The sequence below is a fragment of the Babylonia areolata genome, chromosome 16 (genome assembly GCF_041734735.1).
Source record: "Babylonia areolata isolate BAREFJ2019XMU chromosome 16, ASM4173473v1, whole genome shotgun sequence".
Lineage (NCBI taxonomy): Eukaryota > Metazoa > Mollusca > Gastropoda > Neogastropoda > Buccinidae > Babylonia > Babylonia areolata.
The window spans coordinates 30,769,910-30,792,884 of NC_134891.1; the positions used below are offsets into that span (position 1 = coordinate 30,769,910).

Here is a 22,975-nt window from a genome sequence, read left to right on the forward strand (position 1 = left end):
CATTCCTATCATCAAGGTGACGATGTCAGTGATTGTTATTGCTATCATTCATATCATCAGGGTGACGATGTCAGTGATTGCTATTGCTATCATTCCTATCATCAGGTGGTGACGATGTCAGTGATTGTTATTGCTATCATTCTATCATCAGGGTGACGATGTCAGTGATTGTTATTGCTATCATTCCTATCATCAGTGTCGTGACGATGTCAGTGATTGTTATTGCTATCATTCCTATCATCAGGGTGGTGACGATGTCAGTGATTGTTATTGCTATCATTCATATCATCAGGGTGACGATGTCAGTGATTGTTATTGCTATCATTCCTATCATCAGTGTCGTGACGATGTCAGTGATTGTTATTGCTATCATTCCTATCATCAGAGGTGACGATGTCAGTGATTGTTATTGCTATCATTCATATCATCAGGGTGATGAAACAGCAACAGTGGGAGCAGCAGGAGGAGAAAAATATAAAACAGCAGAAGAGGTAAAAGAAGAAGAGAAAAAAGAGGAGGAAGAAGAAAATGGAGAAGAAAAAGGGAATAGAGAAAAAACAAAAACAGAAGCAGCAATTGAAGTGGATGTCGTAGAAGAATTAGATGCAAAGGCAGACGCAGAAGCAGAAGAAACAAAAATGGGAGCAGAAACAGAAGAAACGGATCCAGAAGCAGCAGATGCAGAAGCAGGTGCAGAAGAAGCAGATGCAGAAGCAGGTGCAGAAGAAGCAGATGCAGAAGCAGGTGCAGAAGAAGCAGGTGCAGAAGAAGCAGGTGCAGAAGAAGCAGATGCAGAAGAAGCAGGTGCAGAAGAAGCAGATGCAGAAGCAGGTGCAGAAGAAGCAGGTGCAGAAGAAGCAGATGCAGAAGCAGGTGCAGAAGAAGCAGATGCAGAAGAAGCAGGTGCAGAAGAAGCAGATGCAGAAGCAGGTGCAGAAGAAGCAGGTGCAGAAGAAGCAGAAGCAGGTGCAGAAGCAGGTGCAGAAGAAGCAGGTGCAGAAGAAAAAAGTGAAGCAGCAGCAGCAGGACAAGGAGAGACACAAGTGGAACAGGGAGAAGAGGAGGGGGGAGAAGAGGAGGGGGAGAAGGGGGAGAAGAAACGGCAGAAGTTGCAGCAGAAGAAGCAGTTGAAAAAATAGCAGAATCAGAAGAGGCATTAGGAGGAAGTGGAGGAGGAGAGGCAACAGAAGCAACAGAAGTGAGCATTTTAGAAGCAGACGTAAAAATAGAAAGAGAAGAGGCAGAAGCAGCAGAAGAAATAAAGGCAAAAGAGGACACAGAGCCATCAGAAGAAACGACAGAGGAGCAAGCAGAATCGAACGCAGACGAAAAAGCAGAAGGAACAGAAATGGATGCTGAAGCAGGAAAAACGGACCAAGAAGAAAAAGATGAAGAAGAGAGAGCCGAAGTAGCAGACCAAGAAGCAGAAAAAAGGAAACAAGAAAAAGATGAAGTTGAAGCAGACGAAACAGCAGATGCAGAACAAGAAGAAACAGAAGTGGAAGCAGCAGAAGAGGAGGAAGATGAAGTGGAAGCAGCAGAAGAGGAGGAGGAAGATGAAGGGGAAGCAGCAGAAGAGGAGGAGGAAGATGAAGGGGAAGCAGCAGAAGAGGAGGAGGAAGATGAAGGGGAAGCAGCAGAAGAGGAGGAGGAAGATGAAGGAGAAGCAGCAGAAGAGGAGGAGGAAGATGAAGGGGAAGCAGCAGAAGAGGAGGAGGAAGATGAAGGAGAAGCAGCAGAAGAGGAGGAGGAAGATGAAGGGGAAGCAGCAGAAGAGGAGGAGGAAGATGAAGAGGAAGATGAAGAAGAGGAGGAGGAAGAAAAAGAAGAGGAGGAGGAAGAAAAAGAAAAAGAGGGGGAAGAAGAAAAAGAGAAGGAGGAGAAAGAGGAAGATGAAGAAGAGGGGGGTGAAGAAAAAGAGGAGGAGGAGAAAGAGGAAGATGAAGAAGAGGGGGGTGAAGAAAAAGAGAAGGAGGAGGAGAAAGAGGAAGATGAAGAAGAGGGGGGTGAAGAAAAAGAGAAGGAGGGGGAGAAAGAGGAAGATGAAGAAGAGGGGGGTGAAGAAAAAGAGAAGGAGGAGGAGAAAGAGGAAGATGAAGAAGAGGGGGGTGAAGAAAAAGAGGAGGGGGAGACGGAAGAAGAAGAGGAGGAAGCAGCGGATGAAGAAGCAGAGGCAGTGGCGGAGGAAGGAACAGAGGGAGGAGAGGGGTGGGAGGGTGATGGAGCAGCAGATGAAGAAGCAGAAACGGAAGCTGAACTGGAAGCAGAAGCAGCAGAAGCTGAAGCAGAAGAAGCAGAAGCCGAAGAAGCAGAAGTAGAAGAAGCAGAAGCTGGAGAAGCAGAAACAGAAGCCGAAGCAGCAGAAGCAGAAACCGGAGAAGCAGAAGAAGCAGAAGCCGAAGAAGCAGAAGCAGACGTTCCACCGTCACACGGAAATGATTATATCCCTTTGTCAGAATACATATTTATTGAAGTTGATGGTGAGGAGGAGCAGCAGGAGCAGCCAGCGGAGGAGGAAGACGAGGAGGAAGACGAAGAGGAGGAGAAGGAAGAGGATGAGGCAGAGGAGGAAGAAGAGAGCCTGTCCTATCCTGATGTGCCAGTCTCTGAAGCTGTAGCACCGGGTCCTCATGGTGGCGGGGACGGGACTGTACAGCTGACCCTTCCGGAGACGTCCCTGGAAGACCCCCAAGACATAGCAGCCGTGACGGACGATAAAGTCAGTATCTCTCTCTCTCTCTCTCTCTCTCTCTCTCTCTCTCTCTCTCTCTCTCTCTCTCTCTCTCTCTCTCTCTCTGTGTGTGTGTGTGTGTGTGTGTGTGTGTGAAAGTCGCCCAAGACACAGCAGCCGTGACCTGTAAACCACTGAAAAATATCACTCCGACTTGTTCCTTCTCGATTCTGATTTGGATAAATTCACATTTTGTACAGACATTTTGAGAACAGCGACAGACTGTCACCTTTCACCCCCACGCCTACCTTTTACTCACAGTGCAGCAGCGTGTGCGTTGTGTGTGCGTACGTGCGCGCGCGCGTGTGTGTGCTTGCAATTGGGTATGTTTCAGGAGGAAATCCTGGATATGACTGTAGCCAGAGGACTGGTGTTGAGAGGAACGGTGTGTTCAAGAGACAGACAGGTAGGTGGCCCATTGAATTTCACTTGAAGATGGCTTGTGTTAAAGAACATAACGGTGTGTGGTAGGCAGTGAGATGAGTGGTATGGAGATGGTGCTCAGTAAATAGAGGGGACCATTGACCTGTCTGTGCAGGCATGTGAAAAACTCGGAGTACACTGCCGTAGAAATAAGTTTCCGCTTATAAAAGATCCGTAGCACGCAACCTGTGTCGCTGTGCAAACGTGGATTCTGCTCTCTGGAGGAGCGTATCGTTGGTAGTGTGGGGATAGGAGGGGGGAGATGCAAAGAATGTCAGTCTAGTTTGTATGTTTAGTTTTCTTTTTTTTCCAAGATACTTTGGTTCTGATGGACTTCGTATTCTTTGACTGCCACCACCACGTCGACTCGTACAATACGAATTGGCTGTCACGTGTCCGACCGTTTCTGCCGGAGGGTGTAGGGGGAGGGGGGGGGGTTGTGGTGGCCGGGTACCGACAGGGCTACAGAAAGAATGGGGTGGTTCTCTGGATCAGGAATGGGGTGGTTCTCTGGATCAGGAATGGGGTGGTTCTCTGCAGTAGGAATGGGGTGGTTCTCTGCAGTAGGAATGGGGTGGTTCTCTGCAGTAGGAATGGGGTGGTTCTCTGCATCAGGAATGGGGTGGTTCTCTGGATCAGGAATGGGGTGGTTCTCTGCAGTAGGAATGGGGTGGTTCTCTGCAGTAGGAATGGGGTGGTTCTCTGTAGTAGGAATGGGGTGGTTCTCTGCAGAAAGAATGGGGTGGTTCTCTGCGGTAAGAATGGGGTGGTTCTCTGCGGTAGGAACGGGGTGGTTCTCTGCAGAATGAATCTGGCGGACGTGTACGCCTGGTGGTTCATCAGAGTAGAGAATGGAAAATGGGGTGGTTCTTTAGAGTAGAGAATGGAAAATGGGGTGGTTCTTTAGAGTAGAGAATGGAAAATGGGGTGGTTCTTTAGAGTAGAGAATGGAAAATTGGGTGGTTGTTCAGAGTAGAGAATGGAAAATTGGGTGGTTGTTCAGAGTAGAGAATGGAAAATAGGTTGGTTCGTCAGAGAATGGAAAATGGCATTCGTTCTCCATTATTTCAATGGTCTTTTTTCCTATCATAATTCAAATGTGCATTCGAAGAACTAAAAAATAAAAGAACATATTTACTGGCCGGCCCAGAGTCTCGACCAACGAAGAAATGAATACAAAAGAATAGAGTTACCAACCAGCCCAGAGTCTAAATAGAATATAAAAGAACATGCTTACCGGCCAGCCCAAGGTTTCAACCAAGGAAGAAATAAAATACAAAAGAACATAGTTCGGCCAGCCCAGAGTCTAAATAGAATTAAAAACAACAACAACATATTTACCGGCCAGCCCAGAGTCTCAATAGAATGCAAAAGAACACATTTACCGGCCAGCCCAGAGTCTAAATAGAATACAAAATAACATTTACCGGCCAGCCCAGAGTCTCAACCAAGCAAGAAATGGAGGGTCAGTTTGATCTGGGCCGTTTTGCTTCACAAGTGACTGCCCGCAACCTGCTCACAGCTCCTTCAGTCACCAAACTCACACGCTCCTTCAGTCACCAAATTGACACTCCGTCATTCAAAGTCATACTCCGTCATTCACCAAACTGACACTCCGTCATTCACCACTCACACTCCTTCAGTCACACTCCTTCAGTCACCAAACTCACACTCCTTCAGTCACACTCCTTCAGTCACCAAACTCACACTCCTTCAGTCACCAAACTCAGTCACCAAACTCACACTCCTTCAGTCACCAAACTCACACTCCTTCAGTCACCAAACTCAGTCACCAAACTCACACTCCTTCAGTCACCAAACTCAGTCACCAAACTCACACTCCTTCAGTCACCAAACTCACACTCCTTCAGTCACCAAACTCAGTCACCAAACTCACACTCCTTCAGTCACACTCCTTCAGTCACCAAACGCAGTCACCAAACTCACACTCCTTCAGTCACCAAACTCACACTCCTTCAGTCACACTCCTTCAGTCACCAAACTCACTCACCAGACTCACACTCCTTCAGTCACACTCCTTCAGTCACACTCCTTCAGTCACACTCCTTCAGTCACTAAACTCGCACTCCTTCAGTCACCAAACTCAGTCACCAAACTCACACTCCTTCAGTCACCAAACTCAGTCACCAAACTCACACTCCTTCAGTCACCAAACTCACACTCCTTCAGTCACCAAACTCACTCACCAAACTCACACTCCTTCAGTCACCAAACTCAGTCACCAAACTCACACTCCTTCAGTCACCAAACTCACACTCCTTCAGTCACCAAACTCACACGCCGGCCAATCAGCATTACGAAACATCACCCATCCAGCAAACAGGTTCGGAACCAATGAACAACTGGATAAAAATATATACTACTAATAATGTACATTTATATAGCTCCCTTTGTCACTAAGAGCTCAGGGCGCTTTACATAAAAGAAAAATATTACAAGTAACATAAAACATTCATGACCACTCTTTCTAAAAAAAATCCTCCCTCTACTCACACTCTCCCTTTCCCACTCTACTACATCCAAAGTGAGCTGACATGGGTGGTGTTGGAGAATAGGAAGCTGAGAGCACTTATAGATAGGTTTTAAAAAGATGAGTCTTTAGTGATGGGCGAAAAGCAGAAATAGAATCAGATGCACGTAAATGATGAGGAAGGTTGTTCTAGATGTGAGGAGCAGCAAAGAAGAAAGAACGTTCACCATAGGTTCATGTATTGACATGAGGAAGTTTCAAAAGGTAACAGTCAGAGGAAGAGCGGAGATTTCTTGTGGGAGTGTAAACACTGATAAGGTCAGAAAGATAAGTAGGTCCTGCGGAGTGGAAAGCAGAATAGCAGAGACACGCAACTTTGTATTTAATTCTAGCTTCAATGGCGAGCCAATATAGAGTGCGGAGATGGGGAAAAATGTGATCAGTACTTGTGACTCTGAGAGTCAGACGGGCAGCATTGTTTTGAAGTTTTTGATTTCACTGAAGAATATTGTGTAGACAGTCTATAAGAAGAGAATTACAGTAGTCAATTCGTGACAGCACAAAAGCAGAAATAAGAGTTTTAGTAGTTTCAACAGAAAGGTATTGACGGATAGAGCTGATGCGACGAAGTTCACAATTGACTATGCGTATCAGATTTACTTCCTGAGTGTGCATGCTGAGGTTTGAGTCAAGAATGACTCAAGGTTCTTTGCTGATTTAGAAAACTGAACTGTGGCATCACCAACCACAATAGAGGCAGGAACAGTAGTAGATGGGGACATTCTTGCAGAGGAAATAATCATAGCTTCAGTTTTATCATCATTCAACTTTAGTTTGTTGAATGTCATCCAGGATTTACCATCGAGAATACAATCCTGCATTGACAGAATCAGACTGTGTACTTGGTTTTGTTCTGCAGACTTTCGTAGCTGAGTATCATCAGCGAAAGAGTACGTATATGCCTACCTACAGTCAGCAACACAGCCTCACTGAGTCTGAATTTCATGACAACTGTCTTCATAAAAGCGAATGCTTGAAAGATGATTTCATGTCAAGCCAACGAGTGGAAGTGTGCACGTACACAGCGACATTCCCGGCAAGCGTGTTGAGTGTGCTGCTTTGCTGTGGTTGGTTGCAGAACGAAATCACGCTGAAGGATGTGACGGTGCTGCCCTCTGCCAGCCAGCCCCGCATCACTGGCCTCGTTCTGGTCATGACAGTCAGGGCCGATTACCTCATGCACGTGCAACCTGTCGCCTGTCAAGGTCAGTAGTAGGGGGGCGGGGGGTGGAGGTGGGTGGGGTGGTGTGTGTGTGTGTGTGTGGGGGGGGGGGGGGGGGGGGGTTGGAGGGGGGGGTGGAGGGGGGGGAGGGGGTTAGGGGGTCGTTGTTGCTGCCGTTATGTGCTGTTGGGTGTGCCAGGTTTCCTCTCTCTCTCCCTCTCTCTCTCAAGTTTGGTTACTTTTATTAAGCAATGATCGGTTCCCTAAGAAATCTTTCAATATGTTATTACATCTACAAACGCAAAATTACGTCAGCTGGGCTTGTATTATTAGAAATGCTTTGTACATGGACTTGTATTATTAGAAATGCTTTGTACATGGACTTGTAGAAATGCTTTGTACATGGACTTGTATTATTAGAAATGCTTTGTACATGGACTTGAATTATTAGAAATGCTTTGTACATGGACTTGTATTATTAGAAATGCTTTGTACATGGACTTGCATTATTAGAAATGCTTTGTACATGGACGGTTTTGATGAACAATGGGAGACACAAGATGTTGATAATGAATATTCATTTATTCGTTGTTTTAAGCATCGTTTAATTGATTGTGCAAAGCTGAGTTGGCATGCTTCACTGCTGTCACATGAATTCTGTGGTGTGTATACAGTTAACCAACCACGTACTTGATCTCGGTATTTCTTGTTACACGATCTCAGTATTGTTACACGATCTCAGTATTTATTGTTACACGATCTCAGTATTTATTGTTACACGATCTCAGTATTTATTGTTCTCAGTATTTATTGTTACACGATCTCAGTAGTATTTATTGTTACACGATCTCAGTAGTATTTATTGTTACACGATCTCAGTATTGTTACACGATCTCCTTTTCTGTCTCTGTCTCTCTGCATTCATCCTTACTGTATTTCTCATTGTCTGTCTCTCTCCCTCCCTCCCTCTCTCTCTCTCTCTCTCTCTCTCCCCTCTCCCCACCCTCTCTCTCCTCCCTTCCTCTTCCATTTTATGTCTGTTTAACTCACTCAGTACGGCCAGTCCTCTCTTCTCCTCTACACAGACCCTCGGATGTCCAGTGGGTGTCTGAATGACCCAGCCTTTAGCTTCCGTCGTTAGAATTGTGGTATTCTTTGTCAACATTCACCTCTTCAGTATAAGAACCTTCCGCTTGCAATATTTTGATGATGGTAATTGGGGTGAAACGCTGTTAACGTCGTCTCTTTCGCCGTTCGTACGGAGAGAGTTAAAGGGCCGTGAATTAAAACCAGATGTTGACAATAAAAATCAAAATAACTGCAATGAAAATAACAGGACATCAGACGCTTAAATCAGCAGACATTTGCAAACAAATACCAGAAGGCATTGTACACAGCGCCTAACTCCGCCAGAACCAAACAGTTACTTCATTGCCTCGTCTTCCAGTCCATCACACAGACAACTTGCTCTTTGTTGTGAAGAATGGAGTTTTGCTGTGCACTATTGGCTGCCCACATGACATGGGCAACTTGGTTTCGCTAGGTAGGTATGCCTCATTGCGAACGATGCAGTCGAAGCGACCAGCTCAACGTGTGTACTGTAAAGATAACGTGTCGTATGATAGTGAAAGTTAGTTCTTGTGTTTTTGAAGGCTTTCTCCGACTGGTTGCACCATGAAAAGTTCGCCTTCTCATTATTTTTCAAGGTTTTGTCGACGTTTAAAAAAGCAAGGGTGCCTGCGGGTAAATGTGAACGGGCAAATCTAAATACGAACGATGGCTTTGGGTACATAAGACAATTAAAACAGCAGCAGGTCTTTAATTCATTTGACATAACATATTGTTGGAACATCGCACTAGACTGTTGTATTGTTGTGTTGTTTTTTGTTGTTTGTTTGTTTTTTTGTTTTTTTTTTTTGTTTTGTTTTTTAATTAACCAAACATGCACACAAAGACAAAAACAGACATTTAAACACGCAAACCCCACACCGCAAACAAACACGCTCTTTTGAGAGTGCTCAGTAACTGTGCTGCATCGTTCGCAAATGACTCAGAATATCACGTGGTTTAATTGCAAACACTATTTTGCAGATTCCTGTCAGAACTGACGTTTGATCTGTCAACAGTATGCTTTCTTGAATTCTCCCATCACTGGTAATGTGCATTCAACATTTCCGATCAAATCAATTGTTTCAAACTGTGTCAAAGTTCAAATCCCACAACTTGCTTCCCTTGAGAGCCAGCACGTATGTAACTTTGGTCGGCGCGGAAGTAGGCAGAAATAGCTGATGTTTACTGGTTCTTGGAAATGGATATTCCTAAGGTATTAGAAAAACGTCGAAGTAGACGTTAAATTGTGAAATGCAGCCGTTAAGAACGCTTCGAAGTGGGGCGGTATACGAATCGTTCACAATTACGCGCTATTCGTGCCCATACCTACCCTAAATCCCGGTGCACGCACACACGCACACACATGCACACACACACATTTCTTTCACTCTACCTTAAAATGAAATAATATCCTACCAGAGTATTTTTCTTTTTTCATAACTGATGTGTGCGTGGTGATCAGGGAAGGGCACTCATTCATTTTTTCACTTTGATATTTGCTGGCGGGCGTCTTGTTTGATATTTGCTTTGATATTTGCTGGGGGGCGTCTTGAGTTTGATATTTGCTGGGGGGCGTCTTGAGTTTGACATTTGCTTTGATATTTGCTGGGGGGCGTCTTGAGTTTGACATTTGCTGGGGGGCGTCTTGAGTTTGATATTTGCTGGGGGGCGTCTTGAGTTTGACATTTGCTTTGATATTTGCTGGGGGGCGTCTTGAGTTTGATATTTGCTGGGGGGCGTCTTGAGTTTGATATTTGCTTTGATATTTGCTTTGATATTTGCTGGGGGTCGTCTTGAGTTTGATATTTGCTGGGGGCGTCTTTTGATATTTGCTGGTGGGCGTCTTGAGTTTGATATTTACTGGCGGGCGTCTTGAGTTTGATATTTGCTGGTGGGCGTCTTGAGTTTAATATTTGCTGGTGGGCGTCTTGAGTGAGCCGAGAGAGAATTTTCTGATTTGGTTTAAGCAGGCAAAGTATACTGAAATGAACTGAATTGAAAATTAAAAAATGGCACGTGATGACATGAAATAGAATTTGTTGAAAATTGTCTTTTCGCTCAAGTGCATATAACATACAAAGCACAGTCACTTTTTAGAATATGCAACACAATAACAAAGTAACAAATCTAATGTGGACTAGGTAAGAAGAAAATGTTAGTGACAATAAAATGTAAGATAAATTACGCACGTGTACCGAGTAGTCACTCAAACCATTAAGAAGATAATCATGCATTATATAAGCTATACGAAAAAACAAAACAAAAAATAATCAGTGTAGACCACGCTTAAAAGAAAGCCTGTCCTGTGACAATTAAATGATAAATAATTTTGACTAAAATCCAGCTTCATGTGGCAATTCTGTGATGAATGAATAACTGACTAAAAGCCAGCTTGGTGTGACAATTCAATGATGAATGAATAACTTTGACTAAAAGCCAGCTTCATGTGACAATTCTGTGATGAATGAATAACTTTGACAAGAAGCCAGCTTCATGTGACAATTCCGTGATGAATGAATAATTTTGACTAAAAGCCAGCTTGGTGTGACAATTCTATGACGAATGAATAACTTTGACTAAAAATCAGCTTCATGTGACAATTCTGTGATGAATGAATAACTTTGACTAAAAGCCAGCTTGGTGTGACAATTCTGTGATGAATGAATAATTTGACTAAAAGCCAGCTTCATGTGACAATTCTGTGATGAATGATTAAATTTGACTAAAAGCCAGCTTGGTCTAAATCATCTTCAGAAACAACGTTGTGCGTTCAGAAAAAAAACATTATTGTGCGTGGCTCCCATTTCTCCTTCAGAATGAACATTGTGCGTGGTTACCATTTCTCCTTCAGAATGAACGTTATCATACGTGGTTACCATTTCTCCTTCAGAATGAACGTTATCATACGTGGTTACCATTTCTCCTTCAGAATGAACGTTATCATACGTGGTTCCCATTTCTTCTTCAGAATGAACGTTATCGTCTGTGACTCCTATTTCTCCTTCAGAATGAACGTTATTGTGCGCGGTTCTCATTTCTCCTTCAGAATGAACGTTATTGTGCGCGGCTCCCATTTTTCCTTCAGAATAAACGTTATTGTGCTTGACTCCTATTTCTCCTTCAGAATGAACGTTATTGTGCGTGACTCCTATTTCTCCTTCAGAATGAACGTTATTGTGCGTGGTTCTCATTTCTCCTTCAGAATGAACGTTATCGTGTGTGACTCCTATTTCTCCTTCAGAATGAACGTTATTGTGCGTGACTCCTATTTCTCCTTCAGAATGAACGTTATTGTGCGTGGTTCCCATTTCTCCTTCAGAATGAACGTTATCGTGTGTGACTCCTATTTCTCCTTCAGAATAAACGTCATTGTGCGTGACTCCTATTTCTCCTTCACAATGAACGTTATTGTGCGCGGTTCTCATTTCTCCTTCAGAATGAACGTTATTGTGCGTGGCTCCCATTTTTCCTTCAGAATAAACGTTATTGTGCGTGACTCCTATTTCTCCTTCAGAATGAACGTTATTGTGCGTGACTCCTATTTCTCCTTCAGATATAACGTTGTGCGTGGCTCCCATTTCTCCTTCAGAATAAACGTTATTGTGCGTGACTCCTATTTCTCCTCCAGATATAACGTTGTGCGTGGCTCCCATTTCTCCTCCAGATATAACGTTGTGCGTGGCTCCCATTTCTCCTCCAGATATAACGTTGTGCGTGGTTGCCATTTCTCCTCTAGATATAACGTTGTGCGTGGCTCCCATTTCTCCTCCAGATATAACATTGTGCGTGGTTCCCATTTCTCCTCCAGATATAACGTTGTGCGTGGTTCCCATTTCTCCTCCAGATATAACATTGTGCGTGGTTCCCATTTCTCCTCCAGATATTACGTTGTGCGTGGCTCCCATTTCTCCTCCAGATATAACATTGTGCGTGGCTCCCATTTCTTCTCCAGATATAACATTGTGCGTGGTTCCCATTTCTCCTTCAGATATAACGTTGTGCGTGGTTCCCATTTCTCCTCCAGATATAACATTGTGCGTGGCTCCCATTTCTCCTCCAGATATAACATTGTGCGTGGCTCCCATTTCTCCTCCAGATATAACATTGTGCGTGGTTCCCATTTCTCCTCCAGATATAACATTGTGCGTGGCTCCCATTTCTCCTCCAGATATAACATTGTGCGTGGTTCCCATTTCTCCTTCAGATATAACGTTGTGCGTGGTTCCCATTTCTCCTCCAGATATAACATTGTGCGTGGTTCCCGTTTCTCCTCCAGATATAACGTTGTGCGTGGTTCCCGTTTCTCCTCCAGATATAACATTGTGCGTGGTTCCCGTTTCTCCTCCAGATATACCATTGTGCGTGGTTCCCGTTTCTCCTCCAGATATAACATTGTGGGTGGTTCCCGTTTCTCCTTCAGATAAAACGTTGTGCGTGGTTCCCGTTTCTCCTCCAGATATAACGTTGTGCGTGGTTCCCGTTTCTCCTCCAGATATAACGTTGTGCGTGGTTTCCGTTTCTCCTTCAGATAAAACGTTGTGCGTGGTTCCCGTTTCTCCTTCAGATATAACGTTGTGCGTGGTTCCCGTTTCTCCTCCAGATATAACATTGTGCATGGTTCCCGTTTCTCCTCCAGATATAACATTGTGCGTGGTTCCCGTTTCTCCTCCAGATATAACGTTGTGCGTGGTTGCCATTTCTCCTCTAGATATAACGTTGTGCGTGGCTCCCATTTCTCCTCCAGATATAACATTGTGCGTGGTTCCCATTTCTCCTCCAGATATAACGTTGTGCGTGGTTCCCATTTCTCCTCCAGATATAACATTGTGCGTGGTTCCCATTTCTCCTCCAGATATTACGTTGTGCGTGGCTCCCATTTCTCCTCCAGATATAACATTGTGCGTGGCTCCCATTTCTTCTCCAGATATAACATTGTGCGTGGTTCCCATTTCTCCTTCAGATATAACGTTGTGCGTGGTTCCCATTTCTCCTCCAGATATAACATTGTGCGTGGCTCCCATTTCTCCTCCAGATATAACATTGTGCGTGGCTCCCATTTCTCCTCCAGATATAACATTGTGCGTGGTTCCCATTTCTCCTCCAGATATAACATTGTGCGTGGCTCCCATTTCTCCTCCAGATATAACATTGTGCGTGGTTCCCATTTCTCCTTCAGATATAACGTTGTGCGTGGTTCCCATTTCTCCTCCAGATATAACATTGTGCGTGGTTCCCGTTTCTCCTCCAGATATAACGTTGTGCGTGGTTCCCGTTTCTCCTCCAGATATAACATTGTGCGTGGTTCCCGTTTCTCCTCCAGATATACCATTGTGCGTGGTTCCCGTTTCTCCTCCAGATATAACATTGTGGGTGGTTCCCGTTTCTCCTTCAGATAAAACGTTGTGCGTGGTTCCCGTTTCTCCTCCAGATATAACGTTGTGCGTGGTTCCCGTTTCTCCTCCAGATATAACGTTGTGCGTGGTTTCCGTTTCTCCTTCAGATAAAACGTTGTGCGTGGTTCCCGTTTCTCCTTCAGATATAACGTTGTGCGTGGTTCCCGTTTCTCCTCCAGATATAACATTGTGCATGGTTCCCGTTTCTCCTCCAGATATAACATTGTGCGTGGTTCCCGTTTCTCCTTCAGATAAAACGTTGTGCGTGGTTCCCGTTTCTCCTCCAGATATAACATTGTGCGTGGTTCCCGTTTCTCCTCCAGATATAACATTGTGCGTGGTTCACGTTTCTCCTCCAGATATAACATTGTGGGTGGCTCCCGTTTCTCCTCCAGATATAACGTTGTGCGTGGCTCCCATGTCTCCGGCGATGTCTAGATCTCTACCAAGGTGGTGGTTATTGTTTTTTTTCCTTTTATTCTGGATTTTTTTCCAGTAAGCGACAAACTATTAACTTCCTGAGCTGCTCCCAATATCTTGGACTTGAACATCCTAAAAAAACAACAACGAACGAACAATAAACAAACAATAACAACAACAACAGCAACCACAACCACCATCACCCCCCCCCCCCCCACCCCCCACACACACACACCCTCACCCACACACACACCCTACCCCCCCACACACCCCCATCCCTCCACCCCTCCCCCACACACCTCCACCCCCGACACCCCCGACACCCCCCCCCCCCCCCACATCCCACACCCACACCCACACCCACACACGCACACGCGCGCGCGGTCAGAAATGGGTAGAACCATGTCTTTGGTAATGCCTCACAGACTTGAGAGCTGAGTGGAAGACGGCAGTTGAATGGTACCCCCACCCCCCTTTCCGGTCCCCCCACGCCCCTTCTCTCCTTGTTTGACAGAGACCCCGGGAGCAGAGGCCGCAGCTGAGGTCACCACGTGCCATGCGGAGACTGGCGGAGAGGGTTGTTGTGCTGCTGCTGCTGCAGACCAGGAGGCAGAGAGCAAGCAGTGTAGGCAGCTGGTGCTTCACGAGCCACGGCACGAGGTGGAGCGGAACTTCCGAGGGATACATCAACTCGTGAGTGTGTTCCTTCTTCTGACGTCTGTCCTCCCACACAGTAGTTCAGACGGAAACCCGTGCCAACTTTCAGTACATCACCCCATAAGAGCATTCTTTCGTTCGTTCGTTTGTTTGCCGTATCTGCTCCAACATTTTATTTCAGGCGAAAACCCGCTCCCACTTTGGAGTAGTACATCGCCTCTAATTGTGTTGGTTCGTTCTGGTTGTTCGATTGTCCTCCTCCTCCACACAATTCCTGCCTTCAGAGGAAGCTTCAGTCTCTTTGAAGGAAGACACAAGGTGGTAAGTGTGTTGGTTCTTTCCTTCGTTTTCTTTGACGTATCTGCTGCCATGGTTTATTGACGACCAACACCCACACAAGGTGTTTGACGTATCTGCTGCCATGGTTTATTGACGACCAACACCCACACAAGGTGTTTGACGTATCTGCTGCCATGGTTTATTGACGACCAACACCCACACAAGGTGTTTGACGTATCTGCTGCCATGGTTTATTGACGACCAACACCCACTCCCCTTTCCAGGGACATGTCATCTCTAAGTGTGTGCGTACCTTCGTTTTGTTTGCCGTCTCTCCTCCCTCAGTTGCTGATTTCAGAAGAAAATCCAGTCCCCATCCCGGCCCCGTGCAGTCACTCCTTTTCCGGGTCTTTCTCTTCATCAGTTAGAATTTCAGAAAAAGAACAGAACAAGAAAAGAAAGCAACGAATTGGGGAAAACCCCCAGAAAAGAACAGAACGACAAAGTAGTCAGCTGGTAAAAATTACAGAATAAACCCTCAGTAATCAGCTGGTAAAGTTACAGGAAAAACCTCATATAGTCAGCTGGTAAGATTACAGAATACACCCCCAGTAGTCAGCTGGTAAAGTTACAGGAAAAACCTCACTTGTCAGCTGGTAAAGTTACAGGAAAAACCTCACTTGTCAGCTGGTAAAGTTACAGGAGAAACCTCACTTGTCAGCTGGTAAAGTTACAGGAAAAACCTCACTTGTCAGCTGGTAAAGTTACAGGAAAAACCTCACTTGTCAGCTGGTAAAGTTACAGGAAAAACCTCACTTGTCAGCTGGTAAAGTTACAGGAAAAACCTCATTTGTCAGCTGGTAAAGTTACAGGAAAAACCTCACTTGTCAGCTGGTAAAGTTACAGGAAAAACCTCATTTGTCAGCTGGTAAAGTTACAGGAAAAACCTCATTTGTCAGCTGGTAAAGTTACAGGAAAAACCTCATTTGTCAGCTGGTAAAGTTACAGGAGAAACCTCACTTGTCAGCTGGTAAGATTACAGAATAAACCCCAGTAGTCAGCTGGTAAAGTTACAGGAAAAACCTCACTTGTCAGCTGGTAAAGTTACAGGAAAAACCCCCAGTAGTCAGCTGGTAAAGTTACAGGATAAACCCCCAGTAGTCAGCTGGTAAAGTTACAGGAAAAATCCCACTTGTCAGCTGGTAAAGTTACAGGAAAAACCTCACTTGTGAGCTGGTAAAGTTACAGGAAAAACCTCAGTTGTCAGCTGGTAAAGTTACAGGAAAATCCTCACTTGTCAGCTGGTAAAGTTACAGGAAAACCCTCAGTTGTCAGCTGGTAAAGTTACAGGAAAAACCCCACTTGTCAGCTGGTAAAGTTACAGTAAAAACCTCAGTTGTCAGCTGGTAAAGTTACAGGAGAAACCTCACTTGTGAGCTGGTAAAGTTACAGGAAAACCCTCAGTTGTCAGCTGGTAAAGTTACAGGAAAAACCCCACTTGTCAGCTGGTAAAGTTACAGTAAAAACCTCAGTTGTCAGCTGGTAAAGTTACAGGAGAAACCTCACTTGTCAGCTGGCAAAGTTACAGGAAAAACCTCACTTGTCAGCTGGTAAAGTTACAGGAAAAACCTCACTTGTCAGCTGGTAAAGTTACAGGAAAATCCTCACTTGTCAGCTGGTAAAGTTACAGGAAAACCCTCAGTTGTCAGCTGGTAAAGTTACAGGAAAAACCCCACTTGTCAGCTGGTAAAGTTACAGTAAAAACCTCAGTTGTCAGCTGGTAAAGTTACAGGAGAAACCTCACTTGTCAGCTGGTAAAGTTACAGGAAAAACCTCACTTGTCAGCTGGTAAAGTTACAGGAAAAACCCCACTTGTCAGCTGGTAAATGCAGAGGAAAATGAAGACAAAACGCTCAAATTGCACTGAACTAAGAACCCGCATCCTGTGACGCTAACCACTTTGCCACGGTGACTGGAGATTCTTTTTGCTTCCCCCCATTCTAATTTTTGTTTGTCGTAATGATTGATGATGATGATGATGATGATGATGTGTGTGTGTGTGTGTGTGTGTGTGTGTGTGTGTGTACGTGGGTGAAAGTAATCAAAGTCTGTATTATATTGTATCTTGTTTTATTCCAGCAGCAATCTTCGGTCAAGGTGACTCTGAGTGGAGGTCTGGCGGTGAGAGGCTGGTTAAAGTCTGTGCAGACAATAGTAAGTACAGAGAAGTAGTGAAGGACGGGTGGGAAGCTGGTTAAAGTCTGTGCAGACAATAGTCAGTACAGAGAAATGAGTGAAGGACGGGTGGGAAGCTGGTTAAAGTCTGTGCAGACAATAGTCAGTACAGAGAAATGAGTGAAGGACGGGTGGGAAGCTGGTTAAAGTCTGTGCAGACAATAGTCAGTACAGAGAAATGAGTGAAGGACGGGTGGGAAGCTGGTTAAAGTCTGTGCAGACAATAGTAAGTACAGAGAAATGAGTGAAGGACGGGTTAGGTTGATAAAGTCTGTACAGGCAATCTAAGTACAGAGAAAGCTGAGACTGTTTTTCAACAAGATCTCAGAAGCTACATCAAGCAAATAACAATATTGCATTACAAATAAGCTTTGTGGCAGAACAAAATCTTCTTTGCTTCTTTCTATCTATCCATTTTCAGTAGTGCCCAGTGTCTTCTCAGATTTTTTCTACTAAAAAAATAACCTCAGGAAAGAACTGGATTCACAGTCAGTTGTGTTACATCCCTGTGTTCCTTTTGTTGTTTTCACACATGTTTCAGAGACAGATGTACTGAGTGTGTTGAAAAAGTCTGCTCCAAAAACATGTGACCTGGACCCCCTTCCCACACCACAACTGTATGAGTGTTTGGATGTTGTGTTGCCTGCACTTAAAAAAAATTAAATGCTGCTTTAAATTTTTGGTGTCTTCCCTGATGGATAAAACCTGCACTTGCTGAAGAAAACCACTCTGGATCACAATGACCTCAGAAATCTTCGCCCTGTATCCAACCTTGCTTTTGCGTCCAAAATTATTGAAAAAAATCTCTCCCAACTTCCAGACCATTTAACATTAAACAACCTGTTCTCTTGTTTTCAGTCAGCATATAGATCTGCCCAGTGCACTGAAACTGCTTTGTTGAAAGTAGTTAATGACCTGTTATGGTCGAGTTGAAGGTAAACTGTTAACTTTGCTTGATCTGTCGGCTGCGTTTGACACAATGGACCACAGTATACTCCTTTCCAGACTTGAACAAGTTTTTGGGATTCACTCAACAGTTCTGAGTTGGGTTTCTTCATACCTACCCAGCTGTTTCCAGATTGTCTCTGTTAATAACTAAGTCTGATCCAACCCTGATCTCTTATGGTGTGCCACAAGGCTCTGTCCTGGGTCCCATTCTGTGCGTTCTGTACACAGCTCCTCTTTCTGATGCCATTTCTGGCCATTCTTTTCTTCACCACTCTTTTGCTGATGATGTCTGGTTTGCCTGGTTCATCCTTTCAGTCCTTTCAGCGCATACAAAACTCTGCTGCCCAACTCGTCCTCAGAAAGAAAAGATCTGAGCACATCACTCCTCTTTTGCAACATCTCCACTGGCTCCCTGTCTCACACCGAATAAATTACAAGATCAGCACTATTCACAAAACTGCCCCTTCTCATCTCTGCGGCTGCCTTCACCTCTGCACTCCATCTCGCTCACGATGATCGACTTCGGATCCACTCTGTTTACGCATACCCAGATTCAAACACTTGACTGTTGGCCGCTGTTCTTTCTCTGTCTCTGGACCTTGCAATTGGAATGAACTTCCTCTTTCGCTTCATCAAGTCTCCACACTCAGCTCTTTCAAATCTGGCCTTAAAACCCACCTCTTCCCAAAATAGCCTCCCTTCCCTGCCTCTTCCTTGTCTTTAGTTTCTCCAGTTTTAGAGTTATGCATGCGTGTGAATGACTGGTGCGAAAGCGCTTTGATTTGTCTCTGCACAAGATTCAGCGCTATATAAATACCATTATTATTATTATTATTATTATTATACTCAGTTACAAAAGTCTGCAGAACCAAAGCAAATACACAGTCTGATTCTGTCGATGCAGGATCGTATTCTCGATGTTAAATCCTGGATGACATTCAACAAATTAAAGTTAAATGATGACAAAACTGAAGCTATGATTATTTCCTCTGCAAGAATGTCCACGACTACTTCTTTTCCTACCTCTTTTTGTTGAAACTACTAAAACTTTTATTTCTGCTTTTGTGCTGTCGCGAATCGACTACTGTGATTCTCTTCTCATATGCTGTCCACACAATATTCTTCAGCGAATTAAAAAACTTCAAAATAATGCTGCCTGTCTGACTCTGAGTCCCACGTACTGATCACATTTCTTCTCACCTCCACACTCTACATTGGCTCCCCATTGAAGCGAGAATTAAATACAAAGTTGCGTGTCTCTGCTATTCTTCTTTCAGCTCAGCAGGACCTATATATTTGCATTATGTGCATGTTTTGTTGTTGTTTTGTCTTGTTTTTTGTTTTGTTTATTATGTCCAGGGCTGGGTGGAGAAAAGCATATTATTAGCTTATCTCACAACCATGGTAAAATAAAATTTCGTTTAGTTCTCTCTCTCTCTCTCTCTCTCTCTCTCTCTCTCTCTCTCTCTCTCCCGATATATATTAACTCTGCAATACAGTGTATACGTTATTGGCTTAAGTTGTTACAAATGGAAGATTATAGAATACCTTATAGAGCTTACAAAATGTTGTATGAGTTAGATATTAGGGGAAAGAGAAATTGGGTCACAGATGTACGTATTTGTTTATTTAGATATGGATTTGGTGATGTATGGTTGAATCAAGGTGTTGGTAGTATAAGTCAGTTTGTAAGACTTTTCCGGCAACGCTTGATTGATTGTAGATGGCAGGACTGGGATTACCATATTCAAAACAGTGAAAGATTTAGCTTCTATAGAACTTTTGGACATACGCATGATGTTAAACAGTACTTGGTATGTAACATGGACATGTATTTGAAGTATGTAACAACAAGATTTAGGTCAGGCGTGTCAGACTTAGCTACACATTACTATAGATACAGAGATTTTACTGACAATGATTTAATTTGCCCACTATGTAAAGAAGACAAAGAAGACGAGGTACATTTTGTTTTTCGTTGTCCAGATCTTTGCAGAATTAGAGAAAAATATATACCACCTAAGTACTATCGACAGCCATGTTTATTCAAACTGAGTTTATTATTGTCATCCACAAGACATGCTGATATATGGAATCTGGCACTGTTTTTACACCAGGCATTTAAATTTCGGGATATCGTGACATCTTAAGATGCTGTACTTCATTGCAGCGTTTATGTAATATGTGTACTTATTATGGTTGGTTATATATTTTCATTTTGTTTGCTATTATATTGTCACTTACCCCTTCATAAGGGGCCTAGGCCTATTAATGAATAAATAATCTGAATCTGAATCTCTCTCTCTCTCTCTCTCTCTCTCTCTCTCTCTCTGTGTGTGTGTGTGTGTGTGTGTGTGTGTGTGTGTGTGTGTGTGTGTGTGTGTGTGTGTATTACACACTGTTAATTAACAATACATCAGCCCAGCTGTACCATAGTTTTACTTCGCACAATGTACGACACGACATTGCGAGTTAAAAACGAATGAATTGACGGGAAAATGTGAATTATATAGATAGATTGATAAGCTCATATAAAAAGGCTCAGGCACATAGGTAGGTAGGTAGAGACAGACGGATAGATGAGACAGACTGATAGATTGATAGATTTGATAAATAGAATATACATGAAATGAAATAAAATGAACACGCAAATGGAATGATGCAGTTGAGCACAGTACCCTGATCAGATCCCAAATCTTCAGAAAAACTGAACCTTTTTTCGCTTGATGACCTGAGGGTGTCCTGTCACTGTGCCACAGAATGAAATGGAGCTGAGTCACGTGATTGTGCTGCCACCTGGCGGCCAGCCCCCGGTTGCTGACGTCATCGTGTCCATGACCCTAAACGGCAACATGGCCTTCAGCCTGGAGTCCACTGAGGGTGAGTCCTGTCAGAGCGGAATGGGCGTGGCCTGTTGCTGATTGGTTGGTTGGACTTAGCATTGTGATTGGTTGGTGTGGACATCTATTGGGCATGGCCTGTTGCTGATTGGTTGGTTGGCCTGAGTGAGCATTGTGTTTCGTTGATGTGGATACTTATTGGGCGTGACTTGTTGCTAATTGGTTGGTTGGATTGAGTGAACATTGTTTGGTTGATGTGCATACTTACTGGGCATGACCTGTTGCTGATTGGTTGGTTGAACTGCGTGAGCATTGTGATTGGTTGATGTGTATACTTATTGCGCGTGCCTGTTACTGATTGGTTGGTTGAACTGAGTGAGTATTGTGATTGGTTGATGTGTATATTTATTGGGCGTGGCCTGATCATTGGTTGGTTGAACTGCGTGAGTATTGTGATTGGTTGATGTGTATACATATTGGGCGTGACTGTTCATTGGTTGGTTGAACTGAGTGAGCATTGTGATTGGTTGATGTGGATGCTTTCATACAGCGCCTGTCATCGGTCAGACAGCTCGGTCTCTGTCAAGAAATGAAATGGTGTTTTTGGACCTATCGGTTAACGACCTTTACAACTTGATCTTGATCAAACGACGACAGCTAATTGGTCTTTAACTCAACTCTTATCGATACTGGTCAGACCAAACTCTTTGATTAAGCGATTTACAAACACGGGGTCACAAACGCGGAGACATTTGCAGAACATGCTGCGTACCTGGGTAGGGCCGACTCTAGAGCTGCCTTCAGACGCGTCGCAAAGATCAGGCAGGACAAAGTCTCCAACAACGCTGTCCTCGAGAGGGCTGGAAACCCCGGCATGTACACTCGCCTGTTGGAAACCACAGCTTGTACACCTCTTGTTGGAAACCCAGGCATGTACACCCTCCTGTTGGAAACCACAGCTGTACACCCTCCTGTTGGAAACCACAGCTTGTACACCCTCCTGTTGGAAACCAGCATGTACACCCTCCTTTTGGAAACCCAGGCATGTACACCCTCCTGTTGGAAACCACAGCATGTACACCCTCCTGTTGGAAACCAGCATGTACACCCTCCTGTTAGAAATCACAGCATGTACACCCTCCTTTTGGAAACCCAGGCATGTACACCCTCCTGTTGGAAACCACAGCATGTACACCCTCCTGTTGGAAACCAGCATGTACACCCTCCTGTTGGAAACCCCGGCATGTACACCCTCCTGTTGGAAACCAGCATGTACACCCTCCTGTTGGAAACCAGCATGTACACCCTCCTGTTGGAAACCAGCATGTACACCCTCCTGTTGGAAACCACAGCTTGTACACCCTCCTGTTGGAAACCACAGCATGTACACCCTCCTCTTGGAAATCAGCATGTACACCCTCCTGTTGGAAACCAGCATGTACACCCTCCTGTTGGAAACCACAGCTTGTACACCCTCCTGTTGGAAACCACAGCTTGTACACCCTCCTGTTGGAAACCAGCATGTACACCCTCCTGTTGGTGATGGTGGTGGTGATGGTGGTAATGGTTGTGGTGGTGGTGGTGGTGATGGTGATGGTGGTTGTGGTGGTGGTGGTGGTGATGGTGGTAATGGTTGTGGTTGTGGTGGTTGTGGTGGTGGTTGTGGTGGTTGTGGTGGTGGTTGTGGTGGTGGTTGTGGTGGTGGTTGTGGTGGTTGTGGTGGTGGTTGTGGTGGTGGTGGTTGTGGTGGTTGTGGTGGTGGTTGTGGTGGTGGTTGTGGTGGTGGTGGTGGTGGTGTCTCTGTTCCTGTCATTGAGACGTCTGTCGCGTAGGGTCAGTGGATGCAGCAACCAAGCAGTTGAAGAACTACTTTGAGGACATGCCAGGACTGCATACAGACTGTGTTCTGGGCTCTGACGGAGCTGTAAGTACTCCCTCCCCCCCCTCTCTCTCTTCCCCCGTCCGTCTCTCCCTCCCTCTCGCTCCCTCCCTCCCTCTCCCTCCCTCCCTCCCTCTCTCTCTCTCCCTCCCTCTCTCTCTCTCTCTCCCTCCCTCCCTCTCTCTCTCTCTCTCCCTCCCTCCCTCTCTCTCTCTCCCTCCCTCCCTCCCTCCCTCTCCCTCCCTCTCTCTCTCTCCCTCCCTCCCTCTCTCTCCCCCCTTCCTCCCTCTCTCTCCCCTCCCTCTTCCCCTCTTTCTCCCCCTCCCTCTCTCTGCCCCTCTTCCTCC

At 44.8% G+C, this 22,975-nt stretch overlaps 1 protein-coding gene across 1 annotated transcript in view; it reads left to right on the plus strand.

The window, feature by feature from the left end:
- Positions 1 to 603: 603 nt before the first annotated feature.
- Positions 604 to 22,975, plus strand: part of LOC143291040 (uncharacterized) — a 25,417-nt gene continuing 3,045 nt past the window's right edge. The window contains exons 1-8 of the mRNA XM_076600625.1: positions 604 to 993; positions 2,132 to 2,719; positions 3,066 to 3,137; positions 6,784 to 6,910; positions 14,305 to 14,483; positions 16,866 to 16,940; positions 20,669 to 20,789; positions 22,582 to 22,673. Of these exons, the coding sequence (XP_076456740.1) occupies positions 604 to 993; positions 2,132 to 2,719; positions 3,066 to 3,137; positions 6,784 to 6,910; positions 14,305 to 14,483; positions 16,866 to 16,940; positions 20,669 to 20,789; positions 22,582 to 22,673 (1,644 nt within the window). The remainder of the gene's footprint in view (positions 994 to 2,131; positions 2,720 to 3,065; positions 3,138 to 6,783; positions 6,911 to 14,304; positions 14,484 to 16,865; positions 16,941 to 20,668; positions 20,790 to 22,581; positions 22,674 to 22,975) is intronic.